The sequence below is a fragment of the Mya arenaria genome, chromosome 6 (assembly GCF_026914265.1).
Source record: "Mya arenaria isolate MELC-2E11 chromosome 6, ASM2691426v1".
Lineage (NCBI taxonomy): Eukaryota > Metazoa > Mollusca > Bivalvia > Myida > Myidae > Mya > Mya arenaria.
In genome coordinates this window covers 75,115,504-75,127,800 of record NC_069127.1, presented here as the reverse complement: position 1 = coordinate 75,127,800, position 12,297 = coordinate 75,115,504, and the positions used below count along the sequence as shown (strand labels likewise).

The 12,297-nt window shown below is 33.7% G+C and overlaps 1 protein-coding gene across 3 annotated transcripts in view; it reads left to right on the top strand.

Annotated features, from left to right (window-relative positions):
* LOC128236641 (uncharacterized) overlaps positions 1-12,297 on the top strand; it is an 80,871-nt gene that overhangs the window by 51,774 nt on the left and 16,800 nt on the right. For all 3 annotated transcript variants that reach the window (XM_052951637.1, XM_052951638.1, XM_052951640.1), the window contains exons 6-11: positions 1,690-1,739; positions 1,861-1,926; positions 6,288-6,392; positions 8,090-8,138; positions 8,673-8,815; positions 12,171-12,189. In XM_052951637.1, coding sequence (XP_052807597.1) covers positions 1,690-1,739; positions 1,861-1,926; positions 6,288-6,392; positions 8,090-8,138; positions 8,673-8,815; positions 12,171-12,189 — 432 coding nt within the window. The remainder of the gene's footprint in view (positions 1-1,689; positions 1,740-1,860; positions 1,927-6,287; positions 6,393-8,089; positions 8,139-8,672; positions 8,816-12,170; positions 12,190-12,297) is intronic.

Sequence of the window (12,297 nt, the reverse complement as noted above, 5' to 3'; positions counted from 1 at the left end):
TTGGCATCACAGGCTCGCAAGGCTAGCCTCTCTATCAGACAATACCAAAAATCATTTGGATATTTTACCCATTCCGATATTTTTAAATAAATTGATAGCATGGTCAACCCAATACTCACCTTTGGGTCTGAAATATGAACGTACAGATCATTGAAAATGAGTATCATGTCTTTTTTGAGTGTCCTCAATACGGGGAAATAAGAACAAATTTTTAATTGGTTCAATGGTCAGACATGTCAGTCAACATTTATTAACTTAATGAGTACCCAAGATGCATATACTTTAAAGCAAGTAGCATATTGTGTTTCAAAAATAATGATTGCTATTGAAAACCGGTAATCGAGATAGCAAGGGGGCACTGTTTTAATTATATACTTTATACAATGTTATGTTGTATTCTGGGCCGGAGGCCTCTATTTACAATAAAGTATAGTTGAGTTGAGTTGCCAAGCTTATATATTTGGTTTGTAGCATTGTCACATGTTCCTCTACCAAGATTGTTTCAAAATTTCAAAATTGGCCCCGCCATGAGGGTCACCTGTATTACATAGAGATATAAAGGAAAAGAAACTAAGATATTTGTTGTGTAACATTTTATAGTGGTTAAAAAGGTCAAAACCCTTACTCAGTTGAGCGATTTAGGGCAATCAAGGCCCTCTTGTATATTAATTACTTAACCCAGTAACATAGATTGCAACGTGTTTATTTAAATTTGCAACATACATTTCTCATTCGAATTCTGGCATTTTTTTTTATAAGATAGCTGTATTGTCTTTAAAAATTATCTTCGATAAGATTCACTACATTGAAACATAACACTTCGAAGCCCTTATATCTAATATATTATTTGATATACAAATACACGAATTATTAATCTTAGATCCGTTGTAGATTTTTTTATTATCATTATGTACAAACACTTGATTTATATGTAATTTAGTGCAAGGAAATCAGGAGGTAAAGATATCTTGCCTCAAACATTTGTAGGATGGAAAGTTAAAAAAACCCTATGAAGTATTCTACCTCAAAAAGGCTGTAAAATCCATGCTAAAAAGAAAAAAAAAATAGTTTGAATAAAAACTAACATTTGCACTATATAACTAGAAACAATAAAACACATAGCTATTTTGTCGAACTTAGAAATGTTTAGGTGTGAATGGTCTTAGAACGGCGCCATAGTAGTTTTTTGTTTTTCAAACATGAAAATCATCGTTAACAATTGAAACTTCACTGGTATGAACTTGGCGATAAGTACAATGTGTTGCGAATTCAAGATATGCTGCCAAACTCATATACTGGTATGAATACGAAAATTAAACGCATACATTTGGACAAAGTATTATACGAACGCTTGTAAAACCGGGCATTTAGACAAAATGAGACATATCTACCGCTTTTTAGCAGAATAGAATAATAACATATATATATATGATAATATCATTATAAAATATTATTGATGCATGTGTAGTGTTTCTTTCTTGTTTTATGGCGCTTTGTGTATCTCATTAAGTGTCTGTTTGGGTCTTAACCCTGTGCACTATATTTTACTACTGGTTTCTCCTATTTTCGAGTGTTATGAATTTTTTTATAACATGTATACTCAATGAGTGATTAAACAACGACTTATTTTATTCAAAAACTATGATTATGCATTTCAAACTTATTATAATTCTATTTAATCTTCTTTAGATAAACGACCTACAACACATTTAGAACATGGCTATACCGATTATTCATTGGTGAGTGTTTTTTACGTATATTTTCTTAAGTGCGTTTATGTGGAATGTTCGTGTCAATGAAATATGACAATTTTAAATTGGACCTGGTCTAAGACAATTGTTTATCTGTTAATTTCATTAGCGAACATGTACTGATGAAGAGGATGATGAACGGATATACGCGGCTATCGACGATACTGAACTTGATGTAAGTTTAACATTATTCTCTCTGATTTGTGTATTCTGAAAAAGGCGGCATAAAGGTTCACCTTTTGGCGGTGTAGGCGATTTCGGTGTCTGGATTCCTTTTTCTGAATATTTTCTTCTATACATGTATGTTGTGATTATACAGAAAAAAAGCATTAACAAACAAGCCAACAAGACAAACCCTACGTTGGATGAGTGAAATGCCTCTTTAAGTCATAGCCAAATTTATGAATGCGGAAAACCGTCTTGTACATTATGAAAGTTGAACGATTGAATAAATTGCTTAAGATTGCCCCTTGGCTTGCTATTGGCGCCGCACTGGAGTGTGCGCCTCTTTGAACGATAATTGGTTTTGTCCATGGTAAGAACTGTTATGCTGCCATGAGTTATTCAAGGTTTGCTATCATTCTCAAAATATTGCAACAACGATGTTTTTTTAATTGAAAGGTTTATGCGCTGTTTGATTTTATTTGTTCGTATTTAATGAAAAGGGAGGAAACAATATTTTGACAACTTTTCCCTGATGTTTGGTTACCAGTCGCTGCAAATTTAGGAAATGACAAATCGTGTTATGAAAACGGCTACGTGCACCGTACCGTACACTGTACATTTGAAGAAAATAAATGTATATCTTTTGTGTGTATATAAATAAATATGAAATGTGAATTCAAAAGTACATAATTTTGTAACGAAAACAAACATTTATTGATATCTGGAATCATTCGCTGCTGTTACACTTTTACTTTTAAAGTATTTTGAAATAAAAGATAGGTTAACAAAATTTTGAAATTAAGCTTCAATATACATGTCAAAGAGAACTAAATCTAGAAAGTTCATGCATGCTGTTTTTGGTTTGCAAATTGACAATATGATTGAATCGAGTTAATTTACACAGTGGTTAGTGCAGTTGGAATATCAGCAACATTGTCCATTTTGAGAAGTTTTGAAAGTTGATCGCATGGTGTGGTCAATCTAGTATATTAACTGCTCTCTTAACGTCTGAGCGAAGTGGAATTTGACCAAATATTTTAGTACTTACTTAACGTAATTCTGACTTAAGGAACTCTGCCGGATAACATTGATTTGTACTTGTATCAAATTTTGTTATTACTTCTTTTACAAATTGATGTTAACCGTAAAACACTAAAATTTGATGAACGAATAAGAAACTTTAACTGGACAAATTTAAAGTAAAATTGAATTTATCATATTGAATGTCAAAAGTGAAGACGGTAAACCCTTCAAAAATAATAAATTAATAAAGACGTTATAACGTTATAGTCATTAGCCAAAGGTCGACATACCTGAATCGGAAACACTGTGTTGATGACTGTGTATATCATTGCAGAGTTCATCATAAGATATACTATTTTATTTTTTAAAACACATTTTTACTACGAACACAATCTTGTATGCAAAGTTCGACAATAAGGCTTACGCCGCACGTGCAAAAGCCCATTGATGATATTTCGTATGCAGAATTCACCTAATGACTTTAATGCCAACGCCGAATGTAATGCTCTACTTTTAGAGCTTTAATATTGTTAAAATATGAAAAACACAAGGAACTATAATTACGAATAAATAAAAGATGAACACATGAGGGAGAATTGTATATGTCTCCGCCGGTTTCTCAACGTAGCGATTCCGAATGCATATGTTTATATGATTATATTTTGAAACTCGCTTCAAACCAAGCCTATATCTTGACATGGAGTTTTATGCTCTTAATTTCGGTTTTACAGAAGAGAACGGTTTAATAGTTATTGCCTAATTTGTTTCATTAGACATATTTTGTATGCAAAATGCATCTCTTTAAGAGTAAATGTAAAGGCCTATTAGGAGTTCATGATATCATTTGTATAATTTATAATAGTATATTTTACATAATTATGTTCCTGTTTTATACGTGGCTACGGGACATTAAACAGTATACTTTTCAACTTGTAGTTAAGCGGGCCTAATAAAAAAGGAAACCGGTCACTATTTTTTGATAAGGCCTGCTGTAGACTAGATGTGTGTTACCACTGAGGAGACTTACAAGGACAGACATTTTAAGATTATCAGTCGAAACAAGACTGTCGTCTGAAAGAGAATGTGTTTTTATATAGAATTAGATGTATTTCCACAAAGAACAAACTCCCTATAGAAGTTCGGAGCTTTACAGTGCAATATAATATATTCTAGCACACCGGATAGGCATTTCCGGTGAATTCAGCCGTGCTGGAAAACTCCATCTGGCATCCCCCCCATGCCAGATGAATCACGCGCTGTGACGTAATATTTTCAATTTCTTTTATAGTACACTTTATGTAATCATATTTATGAGATTTAAATAGATGAGTTCCATTAACATTAACTTTACGAAAATAAAACAAAATAACCCTTAAAAGACGTGGTATTAAAGGAACTTATTGACGTATGCAGTGAATACAAATTACTGCGCGTCATGACGTCAGTAAACATCATCGCACGCGCTTTTTGGTGATATGTACAAAATGCGCTTTTTTATGTATTTACTTCACAAAAAATGTAATTAAATTGTGCTAGAAAAAATATCTATCATGTGTATCCGTTCCGGATAGAAAAATCCGAACCTCGGGCACGCTGCGTTGCCGGTAACTCGGCAAGCCTCGTTACTTGGCAACGCAGGTGCCCTCGGGTCGGATTTTTCTATCCGGAACGGAAACACATGACAGATATTGTTAAGACAAAGTTAAGGCCACTGTAGGGCGTTCAATGTTTATGGGATAACAGTTCGGTGGCTATAATGTCAGGAGGCCCTCAGTGGTCTGTACTATTTCTTATTTGGTATGCAACCATTTAAGTTGAAAGCATGTACAGTTGTAATGGCATCAGATATATAATACTTGGTTTTGTGCAAAGATGATGGGTGGATGGGTAACATTGTAAGAGGTATATCAAATCTTATTAAAATATATTGAATAAACAGTCTGAGTGTTATCAAAAGATTAGCAAATATACTTCGCCTCATAGACTCGGAAATTCGAACCTACGTCCATAGAGCCGAAACGTCGCGATTTCAAGGACGATACGTCCACCAAAAAGACCAAATGTGCTGTGGATGCAACTCAAAATCCTTCTCAGCATGAGGACATAAAGGATTTAAGCGTACTCTGGTTGCGTTTTTAGACATTGCTTGCCTTAGAGAAATACTCTCACTCGCATATGGTGAGGTGGACCTCTCAATTATAACACCAAGCCATCTATCTTACGTGTTTTAGTACATTTTTACTCGGCACTCGTTTGGTATATAGAGCCGACAGGTGTCGTATGACCCTCATGCCCTCATTCCGGTCTCTGTCTCTCTTACGTAAAATATGTGCTCCTCAATTTCCTACCGCTACAACGGACATGATACCGAAGACTGAAAAAACAAAATTTGCACACAATGCTGCGCTGTTTCCGGCCGCTCCTATTTCCGATGAATCCCCTTACGACAGACTTCTGTTTAGGTCCATCTTCCCATACCGTCTCAAATAGTTTGCTGTATGCCATTCCGTAGCTATTTTTTGTTCGAGCCTAACACGTTTCTAACAATTTGTTTAGGTCGAGCGGGAGTTTCATCTGCTTCTTTTTAAATGTTTATAAAGGTCAATTAATTACTAGCTCGATCCCTTAAGATATCTGGTGGGCACGACATAGTTATGGCCTGGCTACGAACGCAACAAAGTATGTCGTGGTCACCATACAATATCTCGTTTCCACGACATAGTTAGCTCGTGGCCACGATAGAACTAATTCCTGACCATGAGATAACGAAGTCATGGGAACGAGATACTTAGTCGTGGGAATGACATAACTTAGTCATGGGAACGAGATAGTTAGTCGTGGGAACGAGTACGTAAGTCTTGGCCACCAGATTGAAAAAAGCACACTTGTCACCTCTTTGCCACCTCATTTTCCAGTGTCTAGTCGTTTATAAACTGTTGCTTTCTTAAACGCAAGAAATAGGGTTATCAACTAACCAAACCGTATGCGTTCATTATGAGGCTGTTTTATTTCGTTTGCAAAAAACAAAAACAGGAATACGCCGTTATCGTTGAGAAACGGTTACGTCATTTTTAGCCATGTTGCTAGTGTACTTCGTCTTGTTGCAGTAGAAAACAGTTTCCTTAATGTGTACGGTCATTACTGTCTGAAAATTTTAAAATAATGTAGTAAGTTATGAAAGAATAAGTAGTGATATAAATATTTATATGAAAAACTACAGAAAAAAGTCCAGTAGTCGAAAGTTGAAACATAAACCCCGTTCAATGGCACAGGGTCAACGCAAATGTCATAAACACATAGACAACAACAATATTCCGATAGATTTACAAAGCCCTTTTTATTTTCCAGACACTAGAAGAAAACAGAAATTGTTATAAACTTGATGGAGGCATTCACAAATCATTGCCAGACAGAAACGTACCAACGAGACTGCTGAGGAAAATGCGCGATGAGGTATTGTATAAAAATATATGTATGAAAATGGATCACAAAGTGAATGAATTTTACCGTTAGGTATTTCTCAGTGACATACTCCATACAACGTTAATTTTCCTTTGCCGTACAAACACCACTTCCATCACGCATGTCAGGTGATGACAATCAAAATCATTGACGCCATTTAAAAAGTTAAAATTTCCTTGCTTTTCAAAACTTTTAAAACATTTGCCAATTGTTCAGTTAAAGTTAACAACGTGATTAACGACATATTTTTATTTTCTTAAGGTAAACTATTTAAGTATAGGTGAAATAGTTGTCTGAAATCTTGTTTAGAATACTGCAAATCTAAAGGGTTTCCATGAAAGTTGAACAGCAGTAAATAGTGAAAGATAACTACGATGACTTTAACAACGTTGTTTACTTTGACAATTCGGCCCCCTGTTATTTAATAAAACTTTACTAAATACTAAAACTATTGCAAACATTCGTTGTTTTTCAAAACCAAACTTATATAGCTGAAATCCAGCCGTTTTTGTACATGGTTTCAGAGATCATTCATGTTCTTCAGGGGAGATCACTTTGTATTAGATCGGCGCTTTAAGTGACAGTGCATGATTAAAATACTAGTTTTAGGGATGTGTTCTCGTCCAGCTTGGGTGCTGTTAAGAAGCTTAGGAAATAAAAAAAATAACTCATTTATTTGGCAAGGGGCTAACCAGCTCTTGAGACGTTCTTATCATGTACTACTATAGGGTTATACATAAACCCATATTTTACTTTCTCTGCCATGTGTAGTCTTCACTTGTCAAACTCGCAATGGTTTACTCAGCTTTACCCTTTTAATTAGCGCTGTTAAAAGTTAAAGCGTTAATGTTGTGAAAAGCAGAACGTAACATTCGTTTCTCGTTTTTAAGCATCAACCGATTGATGTTTTACGTTGGTTGGACTTATAATATACAACTACAGCGTAGGTCCTATTCCGATCAGAAGATTGAATTCGCCATCGTTTTGATTTTTAAATCATAGTTATGTCAGTTTATTTTTTCAAGCAATGATTTATATGTAGATGAAGTACATAAACAAATCAAAAACAGAAACTTATTAAGAGAAGCTAAAACTTTGAAGTCATCATCCTTTTTTACGAATAAAGGAACGCAACTTTGCTTGTACGTACAAGTCACTAAAATTAACAATATTTATTTAATTTGGGAGTCCAACGTTGATAAACACGTTTTGATGATAAAAAATGATGCAATCATCTTAATGTTTTACCATTGGTAGTCAATGATTATTCAAATATATTAAAGAGTTGTAATACTATTCTTCTTTCACAGTTCCAACATACACGTAGGCTGAAAACAACCTCGCAATTCAAGATGCATTCGGTTGAATACGGAGAAGCTTTTTTGCGATACAAATTTGTTACCAGTGGCCGATAATAATTAATCTGTATGGAATGGAATAATTATTTAATTATTTCCATATACTTCTTATGCCTGAACTACTATGAGCAGACATTATTGATGCTGAGACTTGGCTAGAGATCCAACGAACGTCTTTTTCTTTGTCCATGTCTGCGCTGTTTGCTTGACAAATGCAAAGGAATAGTAATAGTGCTTTGAACTGAATATTTAATTTCTACATGCGATGTAAAACGAGACCGTTTTTTATTATTATCATAGACTTATTACATCATTATTATTCATTTTCAGGTAAAACCTGAAGTACAATTCACTGGTGGAGCAACTTGTTCAGAGGAAGGTAAGTCAAAATGTTGACTGTTGGTTGTTAATTTACCTTTAGTAAATGCTTTCTGGTTGATTGTAAAGATTTATAAGAGAACTATTAACGATACTTGTGCGTATTATCTTTATTAAGGATTGTTGGGATAAGAGTGAGGTTTGTGCACATAAACTGGTTTAAACCCCCAGTAAATTTATACTTTACTGACCGTTCAAAGGCGGTACCTAACAATTCTTGATAAACATACCTAGTTTTGTATATATAGTATATATGCACTGTGCTGTTTGTGGAGTTTTGTGCAGTTCTTCCATGTTTTTTGTTTGTGATTTTATGTAATATGTCTTTGGCGTTTACCCAGTGCCATTAAACCGGGTTTATGTTTAATCTTTTTGCTACTGAGCTTGTTTCTGTAGCTTTTCGCATAAATATTTAGACGGAAAGAAACAATTATTTAAGTGGAAACACGTTACATAAACACGCTCTTGTGTTTTGATTTATTTTGCCGAAAGCTTTAAAAAGTAAGAACAGTTGTTATCATTTTGTTGTTTTCAGATAGCAAATGTACTTACGGGCTTACACCTGCCGAGGTCTACGAATATGAAGATGAAAGTTTTTACCTGCATTGTTATTCTCGTGACCTTGGCGCCAAAAGTCGTACAACTAACACAGAACTTTGTTCTGCATATTCGACTCAGGTTCGCCATTTAACACACCCTGTGAAATATTTTGAGTTATAATCCACTTGAAATAATATATTTTTGGAAAAGTGAACCCCTTGGTTTTCTTTCAATTTCCCTTGTTGCAAAGAGTCATGTGTGAACACTCACCATAGTTGTTTTACGTACATTTTAAATTGATTGTTTTGCATGTAAGATACTAATTTCGGTATGTATTGTAAGATAGTGTTGATATGGATGAAAATAGAAATACACAACTTAAACATCTTAACTTAGACTTTCATTATATAAATTAATATAAAGAATTGAAACATAATTTTACTGCAATATAAGCACTTACAAATGAGTATCATTTTGGTATGTTAAGGAAAAGAAATACAATTTGTAATAAGCATTAAATCAGTTAACATGTTATAACAGTGTGAAACGTTTTATAACATGAATACTACTCATACCAGGATATGCTTTCGAAGACATATTTGTTTGGTATTGGTGTTTAAGTATATCTCAACACTGACTTGCACTATTAAAACAAGCTAATATTCAAACCAAGTTGACATCAATTTCGTTAAAAAGTACTTTTTGCCAAATGATAATTCAGTATTTTGGGAGTTTTCTATTACTGTTTGTTTGGGTTATGTCAAGTAACTGCTATCACTAGAAACTGACAGCGTCGTCTTTCAATCTGAATATTGACAACATATGTTAATGTTGTCACTTTTCTCTTCTAATGCTGACCAAATTTAGGTGAACTATAGTCAATCTGGGAAAATATTGCCTTTCCCTTTTTATATGGGAGTCTAATAGTGTTCTAACGAATTCCTTCTTCATAATTTGCGTCTTAACAATTGTTCAGACTCCTGTCTAACACACATGTTTGATATTTAACATATTTAATCAGAATTAAAGTGTAACACTTTGAAAACAAGATGTCTCTTCTGTGGTGTTCCTAAATACATCATATAGGGTCCACTTTTATTTCTTGTAAAATAAACAGAACAAAACTTATTTCGTTTTAAACAATAAAAACAAATATACAACATATTATATGTCCAAAATGAACTCTGAATTATGTTTATGCATAAATGCATAGCAATCGGTATACATTCTATAAATAAGCAGATTAACATGATTTAGTAGTTTAACAATTTTGTTAATTTTACTATTATAAATATTTAAGTTCTATTCTGATTAATAATGTATATAGCTGGTAACACAATTATTCAATTATATCTTTTACACAGCTACACTATGTAAAATCACTGTATAAAATACAAGTATTACGAAACAATAAATCCTTCCTGCAAGGTTTTGATTAAAATTATCCCTAACACATAGTAAACGACTAGAACAGAGGGATATCACTAACACCCTAGAATAACCAGACATAAACAAACAATTCTGTAAGAATAATTTTTATACAACGTACCCAATTTTGACACCGCGGTCATTTCTCAATATCTTTTAACATTATTTTATAAACAGCACTAATACTATTTATGCTCTTAGGCATTGATTATCATGAACCAAAACCGTATCATATTGTTTGTACCGTTATAATAATGAAAGCACTGATAGTGCTGAAAGGCTTGAGCGATGAATCGTTCTATTGATAACTTGCTTGCCCACAAAACTCATTCACTCACTATCCCCTCCTCTGTTTTACCTTATTTGTAGAATTATAATGAAATATTATTCCTATTAGGTAAATCCAGAACTGCCAGAAGTTTACAGGAGTTTTCTCTTTCATATCCGAGTTTATAAATGTGTTAACTCTTAATATACGCACAATATTACGCACTCTTACATTTAACTAAACATGAACTGTTTTTGTAAATCAAACACCTTTGCAGGTATGTTTCACAAACTAATTTTCATTAAAATCTGGTACATTCTGGTATGATTTTCAACTCCATATGGGCTCAGTTGAATATTTTAAATTAAAAAATCCGTTTTATTATTGAATGTATAAATATGGAAATAATAATGTTCACAAAAATTACTGTTAGAAATTACACATTATGAAGCATGATTGGTATGAGTGTTGCCATGTATATTATATAAATACCCCTCAAAATAAGTTAAGGGACACATAAAGTGTGGAATTATTCGTTACATTCTAGTGTGTAAAATGTTCTTCAAGCAAGTGATTTGAATACAATAACCTGTTAAGAGTTTCATAAACGCTAGATGGTTGAGGTTATAGATTTGTATCTTACGACCAAACATAAGAAATATATATTTAAATGTAAATATGACTCATTCGAGTAGCGATAAGCCCTTTTCACCAAAACAGGAATCTGAGTATACATGTTACATTATTTACAAGGGATAAAGGCGCCTTGGAATTCTCAACAAAAACAATTGCACGATCAGTGCGTATAAATAAAAGAACAATCTGTCCATAAAATGCTTTCACGTGCCGAAACATATCGCAGTCAAACAGGAAAGATAGAAACTTCCACATTTGATCCTCCTGGACCTTTCAAATAAGCTTATGCTAGACTTATCGTATTTGGCCGCGCTTTGTTGGCCAACAGAACAAAAATGATTCCGGCGCAACATGTAAATGGATGTAGAAGGCGTTTTCGGACTTAATTACTTAGCCCAGTCATATCTCGCTCCCTCTGTCATAGTGATATATTAAACCAGTATCGCTCACATTATAAGTAGCTACGAAAGCACCACCAAGGGTGTCATACTCAAGCAAATATAGATTGCGAAACAGCATTTGTTACCAAATCAGTCACCTTACATTAAAGTTAAACGGTACATATTTTCATTCATTCATAACTAAAACGCACCTGTTAAAGGCAAAATAAGTTTTTTTATTCAACAATTTCTTTAGGAGCAGTTTGCCTCTGTCCTACCGTCAAGAGTGAATCCACAGTTGGTCTAAATCGCATAAGACATTATCAAGAAGCTGATAATGATCAGTTTTGTCACGAAAGTCTACCATTTCAGCATTTAGAAAATGTTGTAGTTTACAAATTCTTACCCCAGATCCTTTGCAACATACGCCATACATGTGGTGGTGATGAAGTAGTATTAGTAGTAGTAGTAGTAGTAGTAGTAGTAGTAGTAGTGGTGGTGGTGGTGGTGGTGGTGATGGTGGTGGTGGTGGTAGTAGTAGTAGTAGTAGTAGTAGTAGTAGTAGTAGTAGTAGTAGTAGTAGTAGAAGTAGTAGTAGTAGTAGTAGTAGTAGTAGTAGTAGTAGTAGTAGTAGTAGTAGAAGTAGTAGTAGAAGTAGTCGTAATAGCAGCAGTAGCAGCAGTAGCAATAGCAGTAGTAGCAGCAGCAGCAGCAGCAGTAGCAGTATCGACTGTGATGTTATTTGATTTGAACTATGTTTTTATTTTCTTTCAAATTACAGACCGATTATGATGATACAGGTAATATTTATATGTTTATATTCATGTAGATATATATGTATATATATATATATATATATATTTGTTTAAATGCAAAGGAGACCCATTGGAAACAACATGGTGCAAAAA